The sequence below is a fragment of the Pholis gunnellus genome (assembly GCF_910591455.1).
Source record: "Pholis gunnellus genome assembly, chromosome: 8".
In the NCBI taxonomy this organism is placed as follows: domain Eukaryota; kingdom Metazoa; phylum Chordata; class Actinopteri; order Perciformes; family Pholidae; genus Pholis; species Pholis gunnellus.
Window position 1 is genome coordinate 25705143 of NC_136534.1, and position 14798 is coordinate 25719940.

The 14798-nt window shown below is 37.3% G+C and overlaps 2 protein-coding genes across 2 annotated transcripts; one reads left to right on the plus strand and one right to left on the minus strand.

Annotated features, from left to right (window-relative positions):
- Window positions 1-90: 90 nt before the first annotated feature.
- LOC306699895 (uncharacterized protein) lies at window positions 91-6920 on the minus strand. The gene is made up of 5 exons (XM_079164688.1): window positions 6764-6920; window positions 5361-5491; window positions 4565-4678; window positions 3764-3845; window positions 91-2999 (listed from the first exon to the last, which is right to left on the minus strand). Exons 1-5 carry the CDS (start codon window positions 6792-6794, stop codon window positions 2944-2946), a joined length of 414 nt encoding a protein of 137 aa, XP_079020814.1. The 5' UTR covers window positions 6795-6920; the 3' UTR covers window positions 91-2943.
- Window positions 6921-6945: 25 nt separating this feature from the next.
- LOC306699896 (CD83 antigen-like) lies at window positions 6946-11272 on the plus strand. The gene is made up of 5 exons (XM_079164689.1): window positions 6946-7058; window positions 7424-7548; window positions 8401-8632; window positions 9350-9456; window positions 9597-11272. Exons 1-5 carry the CDS (start codon window positions 7016-7018, stop codon window positions 9756-9758), a joined length of 669 nt encoding a protein of 222 aa, XP_079020815.1. The 5' UTR covers window positions 6946-7015; the 3' UTR covers window positions 9759-11272.
- The last annotated feature ends 3526 nt before the right edge of the window (window positions 11273-14798 follow it).

Genomic DNA, 14798 nt, shown 5'->3' on the forward strand with positions numbered 1-14798 from the left:
GAATCTCGTTATTTTAATAAATTATGGGACAGATTGCAAAGAACTTTTTGAAGAAAAGACTTTATTGCATTTTGTTAACAAAAGACAGAAGAGCAGCAAGAAATTAGGAAGAATTGCACAAAAGTTGAAGTTCCTCACAGAATGAAATGACATCACAGTATTTACTGATCACAACTATGCTAACAGTACAAATTCATCTTTGTCAGTTGATTTGGTATGTAGGACGTAAAGATTAAAAAAGCAATTATTCTATGCACGATAAAGTGAGGAATTAAGATTTACAGTACAGAGATAACGTTCCGCTCTGGCTTCACATTCATCAGGAGTCACAATGATACAGAATTATTAAAATAAATAATGTCAACAAACATTCAAACAAACATTCAACCAGCAGCAGATTTTGAACTTTAAGAACTCTTAAAACAAACAAACAAACAAACAATTTCAGGGATTTTCCAGAAGTTGCATAGTAACACTTCAAAAATGTCCCTTTATTGATTTTATCAGCACGTCTTTAAATGCTGTTTTTATTGGAGCACCTGTCACTGTTGACACTAAATAATCAATAATGTGTAATAATTACCTAAACAACACCAGCAGAGTAGTAAAGGTCGCAGGATGCTTAATGCCCGGTTTTAGTGATGTGACCGGTCGTGGAGTCGTCGAGAAGCAGGAAAGAGCGTCATCAGAGATGAAATTCTTAAATTAAAAGCACAATCTTTGATATGACTTGATTGATTTGAATGACAGATTTAATACACTACACTTTAAAAGGACAGAATATTTAAAAATAAAAATCTTAACTTCTGACATGTTCTTCTGTTTGTTTTTATTATTAATTTGCTCAATAAAAGGTGATTCAGCAGTGTTTTTATATCTTTAAATAGTGTGATTTTAATAAATGTATGTCAGAGTGTCATGATCTCAAATAATTTGACATTCCGAACTATCCGTAAGTGTTTAAGATGGAAATGGTACTAATGTAGTAGATAATGGAGGATATAGTGTTGTGAAAGTCCAAGTAAAGTTTTAGCTTAATGCATGGTTTAGTTTAAAGAATAGCTTAATAATGGAGCAGACATATACATAGAATATGCATAGAATAAAACAATAAAAATGTAATAAATAATAGTGTGTACGATGTCTGCTCTGTAGCTTTAAGTAAACGGGCGAACACTACTTGGGTTTCCAGCTGAGATCAACATGAATGGAGGAGAGTCACAAACAGTGCAGAAGGTTGTTGACCTTCCAATCTATAAGAATACTTGAGACTCTCAGAAAGTACCAGTTACATAAATGAAAATACTATTTCCCTCGTCATATTGTGCTTTTACCTTAAAGCTGCTTTCATTTGTGTTTATACAGTCGAGAACAAAACCTCAGCTCCCAATCAGATGCTCTTTCCTGCTTTGACTTTCCTTCAAGTACATTCAGACTACAGCTCGACCGATACTTTGAATCAGCATTATTTTTACAGAATCTTGACCGTGACATGTAGAGAGCGCAACATTTCAGTGTTTCAATGCTTCCTATTTGACTCCCTTCATTTACTTCTTCACAATGAAATACAGAGAGATGAAACTGAATCTGTAAACCGGAATGTGGAATGTGTGCGGACATTCTGGAGCTTTCACTGACTGGGATCAATAAATCCATATTATTGATTTTGGCGTCACGAAATGACGTATAAATAACGCTGCCGTCATTTTGCGAGTTCAAATCACGGCACTTTTTTTTTTGCTTTTCACGTGTCATTTCACGCAAGTGCTGGAGGGAAACCAAACACACGACTTTCACCCAGGAGACCGCCGTCCGTGTCCCGTGTGAGACAAAAAATCACCCGTTGACTTGAAACAAACGTACGTATTTTAATCCACTATGATCTTTTTTTCGAAAACATAACTACGTAGTTTAATTCGAGTTCACAACGTTAACCACGTGTTTAAAACCGCGACCGTAATGTGACAAGTCGGGAATGAAATGACACTTGAAAAGCTTAAAATGCGTGACGTGACACACAAAGTGTTCTGAAGAGTGTCTTGTTATTTATACGTCCTCCTGTGAGATCACGTTGGTTAGCAGCTAACCATAATACCTGGATATCTAACATCGCTACCGTTACGTTGTTAAGTGTCTGTTAGCTAAATGTAAACACTTACGGTCCGATTAAATATCCTTTTTCTAATTTCTACCTTCTTTCCTTGAGTGAACTGACCAAAATAGTTTGCTAGTAGTGCTGCCTATTTGAACTATTAAAATCAATCTAATAATGGGAACAGCGATTCCACTAAAAACTGTCCTGACCTGTTAAAATGTTGATAAACTAATAAAGCTTTGGTCACTTTGAGTTTGAATGAGGTATCAGAGGCTGTGTTTACTAAGTGCTTTGGTAGTGAGTGCCTGCCACAGACATGGCGTAATACTTTAGTGTGTAATAACTGACCTTTATCAAATTCAAATTTTCTTCATTTGCAGAAGAAGTGCTCTTTGTGAGTTTCTTAGTAAATGCAGCCCTGAGAGAAGCACCCGTAAAATTACATTCATGAGATGTTTCCCTAAATACATACATGAAGCCTTTCAGTAAACACTGTATGCAGAGGATTAACAATAAGATACAACAAACTAATGTGCATTATTCAAGCTTTCGCAGTAGAAAACGGCAGATAAATATAAAAACGTTATATTAAAAATACATTTAAAAAACACATTCATAACACTGTCTGCAAGGCGAGGCAGTGAAATACTTCATAAAATACCTAACTTTTTTAATATTATATATCTTCACTACCACTAAAATATTACTACTTACTAATAAAGTGCAGAGGACGGAAGGCAAAGTACAGAAATACATCGAACGGAAGAATCCCTTAAGCCCACGAATTAGCAGCGTTCCCCTGAAGGCACCGTTCTCTCTCCGAGTTTGATCGTACCAACTTTGATGACTCAGCAGATCAACAATCCAGCGATCCCCAAAACCAGCGGCAACGAACCGACCGACCCTGCAGCCAAAATACAAATAATTAAAGAAAAGTGACCTCCCTGACACATCAGAATATACCACACGGTTCACATAAAACCCATAAAGCAACAATAATGTTCAAACTGTTAATCACTGGGAAATATTCGAAGAGAGTGACACATTTTAAAATCCAACTTCATGAATTTAAGTTTATTTCAAACAAATAATCAGCCAGCAGCAAGGTTTCCTCTTTGAGAACTCTTTTTGGCTGCAGTTAAAAAAATAAATCTATTTTCAAATAAATAAAATATTCTTTAAAAAGTCAGTGATTTTGAATTGTAACACTGGTTCTTTGTTCTTGCTTGATTCTCTTCAGGAAAATGTCCCTTTATTGCTCCAGTCAGCGCGTCTTTTAACGTTTTTTTATTTTTTTTAGAGCATTACTGTTATTCTGACGTTCTGAAGTGTTGAAGTCACACAAACAAACTAACTGGTGGAGGCAGCAGTAGACCAGCAGCTCCTTTATTCTAAGCGCGACAATTACTGTTTTCAAAGAATCCAGTTTCTGAGATGCTTATCAGCATGGTCCCCTGATCCGAGGTCTTGTTGTGGCTCACAGTAAAGATCCCCAAAACTTCCCTCCCACATCCTTTGTTTATGTTTTCACACTTAAGATAGTTCATCGGCCTCATGAATGAATGTGTTTGAGCCACTTAAACTGAGTTTAATTAAGGGTTTCGGACCAAAACGTATCATTAAAAAACCATCATAATCAGCCTGTTGGTGTATAAAAACCAGACTCACCGTGATTTCCAGCTGCCATGTTGTTAGAACCAGAGCACGGTAGGCCGTGGTGGTCGATCCTCTTCTCAGTAACCATCGACCCCTGACAATACGGAAACAAAGTTTATATATACATTACATTACAGAAATCACAATTTCATTTATGAAACGGTTTATTTGGTGAGACATTTTAAATAAGACGTTTAGAATAAAGTTATTTTGATGAAATATTTACAATTTTAAGCTTTGATTGGGCTGCTTTTTCTGACGGAAGTCACACATGATGTGTTCAAGGAGTGTCGGAATGTTGAAAATCTGGCTGTTTTTACAGTTTCTGGCTGCGATAAACTCATTTTGGCAATTGGGTTTATTATTTAAATATATATATATATACACACAGGGCATATGTGGAGTGAGTGGAGTGTGAGTGGAAGATTAACACACGTAGCAATTAGTTAATAAGTAAAAATAATAAATTAAGACTAAATATAAGAAAAAGCAGAAAAAAATGAAGGGAAATAAATAAATGACTACATAAAAATAAAAAGGTAAAAAAGAAATATATGAATTTTATAAAAACATAAAAGAACAAACACACGTGAAAATAAATGAAAGTACTTATACTTACTTTCTTATATTTTGTTATGTGTCAACTGCAGGTGTGTTCTTTATTGTATGTCACTCCTATGACTCCATACTATTGAACTTAAAACAGCAAACTGCTCTTTTTTATTTTACAGTCACTAAGTAGTTTTGAAACACTGATAATATACCGCTACAAATAAAAGAAATGTAATTTAAATATGAGAGTGTGTGACGTACCTCTGTGTAAACCAGGATCACCTTCACATCAACACACTGATCCAGCGTCATCCGTCCGGCTTCAATCTTCTTGCACGGAGCGACGCATTCATTGACGCTTGAGTCGGCGATAATCTGCAAGAAGAAAACACCTCGAATATAAAATCATAAACAATGAATGATTTACCCAGTTTCTATTCAAGAGGAGACACTACACGTGAACAAATCCATTTCCTACATGTTTATATTAATATAATGTATAGATGAGTGTGTGAGTGATGTGTGAACCTTCAGCACATAGAGAGGAGTGAACGTGTAACGTTTGGTGTGTGTAAGAGCTGCTGAAGTGGAGATTTATCATCAGAGTCTGAGAACAAACTCATTGAGAGAAAACGTCCTTTAAAGAGACGTTTAGTTCATTACAGACATTTAGAGACTCTACAGGTGAAGAGTTAACACATGAACTCATAGATATCACCATGAAGCTTCACCACTTCATCACTCACATTAAGAGGAGGATTTACTGTGTTACAAGTTTTCTGAGGTGTTTCAATATGCAAATGAGGCATTATGTCATGGTAACTTTAGGAGAAATCTACAGACGTAAACAGACGAAGTATTAAAATAAATGTTTTATTTTCTTTAGTCTGAAAGAAGATGTGACGTAGAAGAAAAATAAACCAAAATCTCTTAATTGAAAGTACATGAAAAATGATGTTTTGCCTGCAGTGTACAGATGTAGTGTCACTGATATTGGGGCATATTTTATGAATGAATACTTGCTGCATTGTCATTATGCACGCGGGGAGATGTTTACCATGTTATTGGTGCGGAACGTGGCCGTACAGCTCTGGTCAAACTCAATTGTCTTCTCACAGCAGGAATAATTGGAGCTGCTCTCCATCACCGAGTCGGCCCTCACAGACCCCAGAGCAGCCGACACCGTCACTACAAAGAAGAAACAACTTTATTCTACATGTTAAAACAACTGTTCATGTTCTACCTCGCTTCTTTTTTATTTTTCTCAAAATATTAAAATGAAAATACCTGTGGACCAAAATCTACTTTCATCTTTTATGTGGACAAGAACTAAACCTCTCAAATTAATATAAATATTATAAAGTTTAATCTTCACCTAAAATCCAGTGCACACAACAGAAGAAATACTTGTTCTAGACTTCCAGAACTTGCTGGCTTGTTCTGGATTTTTATTAGATAACATATGTTCATTCAAAACAAACTAATTAAGTACTTCAACATATCAATTACGTCCGTGATAGTGGGAATTTCCAACCCGGATATACAACACGATGAACCTGGATCTGGAAACTACCTCTCGTTACAAGGAAAGCACGGGGAATCCCGCAGGTTTATTTTACTTTCGCTCGGTTAATACTTTTGTAAACTCAACATTATGTTGCCCGAATAACAGATAAATACATAGTTAAGTGGTTGGCACAAGCTTGAGGCGAACAAATAGAAAAGTGTTACTGTAGCAGTAAAGAATTAAAAAGTAGTAAAATGTCGCTGCAGCGTCTGCAGCTTGTGGCATTGATGATAACAGTGTATTCTGATTCTAACAGGAGCTAAACGGAACGCTAACAATGGTCATAAACCATAAAAAAAAATCACAACTTAATAGCAAACTAAACATAAATCTTTCTACACCGGCAGTCTATTTTCTATTTCACATTATAAAGACGTCACATCTCTCTCGCACGTGGTAACGCGAGACTTCCCTTAAAAACAAGTCAATTTAATCAATTCTACGTTGCAACCCATGTTGTAAACGTGCAAAAGCACAACATTAACACGTGTAATGATTCAACATCATGCGGGCTTCAATTCGGCTTATATTTAAATGATTTTACATTTTCATTTTCATATTGGTGTCAGTAATAGAGAGAGGGGGGAGTCACGGCTGCTTGTAAAGGCTAACTTAAGAGTAGTGTTCAGTGCTTTCATTCTGATTTAACCAGTCACCGTCTACGTTTAATACACCGCATGCATGTTTGCTCTTTGGTGCAATTTGATTACAAGCGTGGTGTATTTAATTACAAGCAGAGGAGGCGCATTGAATTTCCGTTGTTGCCGATGCAGTTAACGGTCTCTATCCACCGCAACATGGCTAATAGAGTTATCGACTTTCACCGTAACACATAACACAATAACAACACTTTAAATGATAAAGAATCACTGACTGATAGTTTACATACTCACATAATATCAGAGATGGGTACAGTTTTGACATTCTGCTGTGTGTGATGAGGAACTAACTTCATTAATCCTGCAGCGAGGAAAATTGATTTCGTTAATACCCGCCTACGTGTTCTCGGTCATGCGGGGAGTCCCTCCCTTTCGGGTAAATAAGTTTCATTTCCTTTAAAGGTTGGGTAGTGTTGGCTCATATATATAAGAGGCAAGCGTCCCTTAAAAACTCGTCTGCACGTCACCGACATCATTATCACCAACATGTCTCCAAATATCAAGAACCTGGCTCTGCTGCTGTCGCTGTGTAAGTATCCTAATTTACAACATTTGCATTTAACGTCGGCCATAATGCTCTTTACTAAAAAAATAAATGAAAATGTAGCATTTTTAATCTATTATATAGCAGTCTTATTTTAAAAAAAGGCGACTGCACGAATTCCAATGTGATTTAATGCCAAGTGTGTTTTTTATTTCACATACAAGGAAGTTTCACTTTAGGTGCAAATCAGTCGAAATAGACAAAGCAATCTAAAATATGTGCAATGTACAACAACAGAGCTGTTGCACTGTGATGAGTGTCCTCAGCTGTTTATTACAGGCTCTATAATAAACGTATTACAGGCTCTATAATAAACTAAAATGTCACGTATTCTTGTGTGCTCTCCTCAGGTGTGGCCACGGCTTTCACCGAGGATCTGCTGGAGGTTCAAGCCGTCCTCGGAGAGAACTGTACTCTTGAATGCACCGCTGCTTATAAGCCAGGTGTCGAGTACAGAGCAGTGAGGTGGTACAAGGTAAAACTGCGCTTTATTTCATGGAACAAATACTTCACATGCACATCGTTTTATAAAGTACACGTAGCACAAAGCTGACGTGTTTCTGAAGGAGGAAACACGCACGTCTCATTGGCTGGATTCAATTTAATTCAATTTGAATGCAGCTTTCACTTTCGATACTAACGTTTGCTTTTCCCTCCAAAAGTGCGTCACATGAAATAGATTGTATGATAAATATATGTATGCATTAATTCACTCTTTGTAGTATTGTTCTAGTAAAAGGAAGTAGTTACAAAGGTAAAAAGTAGTAGTAGTAGTAGTTACTGAAATAAACGTACAGAAGTATAATCAGCAAAATGTACCTAAAGTAAAAGTACTCATTATGTAGAATGGCTCCATTCAAAGAGCTGTTATTCTGTTTTCTATCACTAATAAATAAATGTTAGAGAATTTTAATGTTCTTCAATGTGTACCCAATTTTAGATACTTTATATTTATAATACTTTTTTGTTTTTTTAATCATTATTTTATTCCACAATAGTCCCATTAAGAGCACAAAAGCATCTGACTTAAAAACAAAACAGCAACATGTTATGAACATAAAACATTCACATAAAAGAGAAAAGTAAGAGACTTCCTTGTATTCATCCTTATATTTTTGTCTTTTATTTACTTATTTATTCTTTTATTTATTCCTCTTTGTATTAAAACAATATTTACTTATTTATTCTTTTATTTATTCCTCTTTGTATTAAAACAATATTTACTTATTTATTCTTTTATTTATTCCTCTTTATATTAAAACAATATTTACTTATTTATTCTTTTATTTATTCCTCTTTGTATTTACACGTTTCTTTTCTGATGTAGCAGGAAGGAGAGCCGCCGTCGTCCAGTCTCCACGGCCTCCTGACCAAAGACCTCCCCAACGGCACGACGCGGTGGTACCTCGGCCTAAAGCGAGCGGTGGAGCTGCTGGACGAGTCTCGCGACATCATCCTGCCCAACGTCACCTGTGGCGACATCGGCTCGTACACGTGTCACCTGGCGGCACCCGTGGGCGAGCAGAACCAGGAGGGCCAGGTGCTCCTCAGGCTGAGAGGTAAGAGTCTCCGGTGCATTTCTCAGTCGGATATTTACCCAAAACGTTCCCAGTTCTCTGATGTGAAAAACATCTGGCCCCCTGAGGCGTCTATTACAATTTGAATCAGGGAACGACCAGTCGACAAACATTTGCATCTGCTTTAGAAAAACAAGGCTCTTTGGCTCCAGGGCTCTGATTGGGTGAAGCACCTGCACACCTGCTTTAAGACCAAGAACTTCTAACTAAATCAATAACTTTTTATTTTAAAGTTAAATTAAGTTTTTAGCCTCTTCTAGTGAAACAAGTCTGCAGCCATGCCAGCAGCTCTGTGAGACTTTGAGCTAAATGCTAACATTAGCATGCTAACAGTCACACATTCTGATGTTAGCATGTATTTTAGCGCGTTAGCATGCTAACTTTAGCTATTTAGCAGTAAACACAGCTGAGCTCTGCAGATGTTTGGTTAATAAGAAAATCAAAGTTTAAAATGTTAACCCGATGATGGCGCTAGTTTATTTTATTTAGTTTCTTAATTGGGACCCCAATTTAAAAATCATTGCAATATGCTTCACGCCATGTGTGTGTAACCACTATGGGGGCAGTTATTCATCATTTCTGTTGTTCCTATCTTGTTTCCTTTTTATCACTTTATTCCTTTGCTCATCTTATCTTGTTATCAGGTCATTAATGCAGGTTTTGAACTCGAGTAACTTGACTTTCTGTTTTCATTTTCAGATTGTCCCGCTGACGGTCCCACAGAAAACCGCCTGACGGACACTTACTTGGTTGTTTTCGCCACAATAGTGCTGATGCTTGCCCTCGTGATTTTCCTCATTAGCTACGTGAGTCTAACCCTAAAACTAACCCTGGAGAAGACAAATCCTTCACGTGGTTTTACCGTGACACAAACAACCCAGTTTACTGCTTTGTCCTTTTTCATTCCTCATTTAAATGTATGTTTCTTTTCTTCTCTCCACCACAGGGAAATTTAAAGAATATCATCAGAGACAAAAACAGGACACCGAAAAAAGAAACGTTACTGGACGCACCGCTCAAACCGCTCGACAAAAAGGACTTACAGTCGATTTATACGTTGGGTCCTAAAAAGTCCAAAACACCCACGATGAAGCACGTCTACGTTTAAAGAATGTTGCAGAAAGAAGACGACCATTCGAACCGTGAAGACGCCACTAAACTGCTTCTCAGCGTGTCCTTATTTCTACCACATCTCCAACTTCACTTGTGATTTAAGAAAAACTCCAGTTTTGACACTGATAATCCCTCCAATGAGCAACAGAAACCTTTAATTGGACGATCACAGGACTTCTATTAAACGATGACCTCCCCTAATATTAAAAACCTCTCAAGGACCAACGCGTAGAAAACTCTTCAGAAGCTAAAACAAAATGTGGACACGGAGCGAGATCTCCCGGCACCGGACAGAAGCTGCCGTCGGACGCTGTGTCTCAGGAGTTTTGACCGGGTGACGAAACAACGGTGGTTCCCGTCCACCTGTGGAAGTGTTCAATGGGCAAGAGGCTGAACCCGAAGTTGCTCCATCGATGGTCAGGATAGATGGATGGATACTTTATTAATGTGTGTGAATAGGTGCTAGAGGATCTATGTCCTCGTTCATTCCCAAACCTGTGAAATGTGAAACAGTTTTCTGAGCGTGAAGTCATTTACGCTCGAAGACTTCTAGTGGTTGCGGTGAATCTTTTTTTTTTTACTATTTTATTCACTTTTCTTTTTACGTCATTGACTGCTGACTTCTCTCTGAACCCCTCGACCTGCTGGTGGGATTTAAAAGCATGTTTTCTTTAAAACAATCGATATTTTCATCTTTTCCGACGGTCCTTGAACACATCATGTGTTAAGAACGCTTCCGTCAGAAAAGCATTAAATTAAATAATGTATAAAGAAAGTTCTTCCTCACTGAGACTTTACGCATTCTGTTGTGATGATTGAACCTTCTCTGCGCAGGGAATGAATAAGAAAAATATATTCAGTATTCTTTATTTCAGCAGTAAAAGACATAAGCGAAAATGGAATTTTTTCCAACACAAACTTGGCGTCACCAACAGCAGCCAACAGAGACTCCTTCTGCCTCTACTTACCTCCAGACAAAGTTAAGAGAGAGAGAGAGAGAGGTAGATGTCCTTTGACCTAAGAGTCCGTAAGGATAACTTGTCTAGAAGAGAAGGAGGACGGGCAAACAAGGATGAGCGTTTAGCGTTGCATGTTGCAGACCTTAGAGAGAGGTAGACGTTAAACACTGGAGTCCTTTGACCTAAGACTGGATCACTAGGGGTGAGCGTTTGGTGTCTGCCTTAGAGGTTGAATATCTTGAGGGTGGACAGAGAACGCTGCAGTCCCTTGACCTCAGAGACTTAGAGGATAACGTGAGGATAACTGACTGGGAGTCAAGAGCAACAGCTTTTATTCAGATTGTGCCAGAAATAAATCTAGAAACTCACGTTGACGACTGTGTTTAAAAGGAATTAACGCGTTAGCTCCATATAAAGAATGAAATGTAATATGGGAGAGAGAGAGAGAGAGAGAGAGAGAGAGAGAGAGAGAGAGAGAGAGAGAGAGAGAGAGAGAGAGAGAGAGAGAGAGAGAGAGAGAGAGAGAGAGAGAGAGAGAGAGAGAGAGAGAGAGAGAGAGAGACGGTTTTGATGTGGAAGAGCTGCAGAAACAGGTACCCCAGGTACCTCCACCTGATGGACCCGATGTCATGTTCATGAAAAACAATTATGGAAAAGTGACTGACCAACATCTGAACGAATGGGTAGACACATTTTTTCCTGTGGGAGGTTCATTCAGTCTCAATCTGATAGAGAGATTACACAGAGTTATAGGGGAGAAAGAGAAAGATATGAATAAAGGTGAAACATTTGGAAATGATAGAAAGTAATATAATGAGCCCGAGCAGCCCGATGCCAAGGTCTTACCTCCAATAACAAAATACATGTGGGACACAGATAATCAGATACAGGAACCCCAGGTATTGGGGTTCCTACAACAAAAATGTGATCAACTCAAAACGCGTTTGGAGCAGAGAGAGAAAAGACGAAGCAGAAAAACATGTCCAAGAGGGAAAGAAGAAGAAATGTAAACCGTTTAAAGCGGACTGGAAAGCATTTGGTATGTAGAGCGAGAAGCACAAGTAAGAGAAAGAACGAGATGAAGAAATGAAGGTCAGAAAGACACAAATAAGAAAGAAACGGAACAATAAGACAGGTAACATTGATGTAAAAAAAGGAAAATATACTGCTAAACTTAGTTTTTTTGTTTTGTTTGGTTTATGTCATTATAACTGTCATTCTGCACCAAAAGAAAAACATACCAAAAGGCCACATTTTGGCTATATCTTTTTCCTCACGTGTCGGTGGAAAACTCCACCGTGTGACACTTGAAGCAGCAGTGGGAAGCGAGTCACGGTGGCCTTTAATTAAAGGAAGAACTGAGAACGGATGACATATGCGTCAGCTTTGTGATATTTATGTCGGCTCATCGGGGGAAAACCCTCAGCTTCACGGTCTGCTTCTGTCTGCTTCTTTTGTTAAATAATGGAGAACCTCTCCTTTGATAGAATATCTTATGAAATCAATGTTTATTTTATGTTACCTATTGCTGGTCTATCGGTGTTCTTTGGTTCAATTTGAGACTTGTATATGTTGAACAATAAAAAAAAAAAATGGAATATTGGAAACTGAAGGATTAACAGAAGAGTTTTGCTTGTGTTTTATAAAAAAGGAAGGACTGAAAAGTTTGTAAAGAAATGTTTTTAATAAGTGAGATCTCGTGTTCTCAGCTGGTTGAGGTTTCATTTATGATACATTTACGAGGGTTGAAACAAAAACATTATTTTAATCTGTGTGTTTTAGGTTTGTGGTTGTTATGAAAATAATCTCTGATTTATTTTATAGGGGAACTCCATCTGAAGTGTGGCTTCATGAGTTTCAATTCTAGAAAAGTGAAATGTGAGGAAATTGTCAGGAGGTGAAATTCATTTGACAGATTTATTCATTTTGAGTCATAAAATTCTGACAACATAAAGACAAAAGATGAAATAAGTAGCACTCAGTGACTGTAATGATGAGTTTGTGATTTTATCCATTTCATGTTGACTCTGAAGAAAACTGGGTTTGATAAAACGATTATCACTTTAACTGTTTGACTGATTTCTTTTTTAAAGTAAGTGGGTACAATTGAAGCTGAAGAGGCCGAGGTATCCTCACTTTTACTCTGTAAACACTGGATACTACATATCCCATAATGCAACTTGACACCTGTTTGACAAGTTAAAGTTGTTAACTAAATATAACTAGTTATCGTGCTTAAAGGTCACAAGACTAATAACCTGAAACACTTTATCAGACAGTATTTTGTGTTGTTTTCTACCTTTTTACTTTGTTTTTATGGCTGTTTTTGAACAAGATACATGTGATGAAATACATTTTCATCACTTTTCTCTTGCTTTACTTTATTAGCAACGTGAGCTCCATGACATTTGAGAGGTTCACGGTGAACAACACGTCTGTTGGGAAACCACCATCACCGATGTTTCTACAGTTTTAGTTGTTTCTTTCATTAGTAAATTAACATCTTAACAGGAAGCAAAACCTTCATCTGTTTCCTTTCCTCAGGTGTAAATATAGTTCAGCTTCTACCCACGACGTTCACACTTCACTTTAAAATGCAGAAGAGACCTTTTCAAAATAACACTTCCTGTAAAGCAGAGCAGTTTATATTACAATATCTTTATTTATCTTTTCTTTGAATTATGTGATACATTTGGTTTTATGTGACCTTTTGGCTGTTAGGGGCCTGTGTAGCTACATCATAGTATTGCTATATAGTTGGTAACATTAGCCGATCAAATACATCTTTGTAGTTGTTTTGTGTCTCTTTGTAGTTGTTTTGTGTATATTTGTAGTTGTTTTGTGTCTCTTTGTAGTTGTTTTGTTCTTTTCATGAAGTTCTTTTCGTATGTGGTTGTTTTGCCCTCTTTTTGTAATCAGTTTGTGTATCTTTGTAAGACTTTTTTGTCTTTATGTAGTTGCTTCGTGTGTTTTCATCATCATTTTGTGTGTCTTTGTAGTTGCTTCATGTCTCCTCTGTCACCACAGGTGGTCTGCTAACAAGTGAAGAAGAAGATGTCCTCAAACTGTGCTTTATTCACTGCCACACACATAATACAAGCCAGCTCAAGGTGAGCAAAGAGAATAACAGTTCGCAGTTTTTATACAAATTATATTAACAACTACTACAACACACAGAGAGGATTAACTAAACCAAATATTATGTGTTAATGTTATGTAACAGGTGACACAGCATATTATTTGGAAGTGAGCTGAAGCATGTGTTGAATCCACTGATACAAACTATGCTATTTGTCCACTAGAAGGCGCTGCAGGATTATTTAAAGGCCATAATGCTGACTGTCTGAACAACTGTTATTCTATTTTACTAGAATGCATTTTATTTACAGTTTCATTTTATTAATATAACGTGCCAACTACTAGGTGAGACACTGCTTTTGTTGCATTCCCAATCAAGATAACACACGAAAGGTTCTGTTCAATAGACAGCTGTCATGTCATGAATGAAGCTGCATGCATCATAGTGTCTGACATCAGTTCCTGCATCCTTGCAGAAACAGTCAAACTTTACAGCAACAAAAAAAAACATTCAACCTCTCTAGAAGAATAATGTCAGCAGGCTACAGTGAGTATATGTTTTTGGGACCACTTGCAATCAAGATGGTACATCTCAAGGGGTTTATCCTCATACATTTGACATTACACTGTCACACATATAGAGCCAGATCAATCTAAACACTAAATATGGAGACAAATGATTGTATTCAATGAGAAGAAAATTAAATAATCAAAGTTGTTTGTATAAAGACAAGTCAAACACATAACGACTACATTAAAATTAAAATGTTATGTCACTGTTTAAGCTCCTTTGTTGGCCGTTGTAGCGCCATCTGGTTGTCGTGGCCGAGTGGTTAAGGCGATGGACTAGAAATCCATTGGGGTCTCCCCGCGCAGGTTCGAATCCTGCCGACAACGTGATCCTTTTCTCTCTTAAAACATATTTTTAGTTTTTCAGCACGTTGATGTTAATATTATTATATAACATTTAGGCTGGAAATAACGTTGTGCTAACGCAT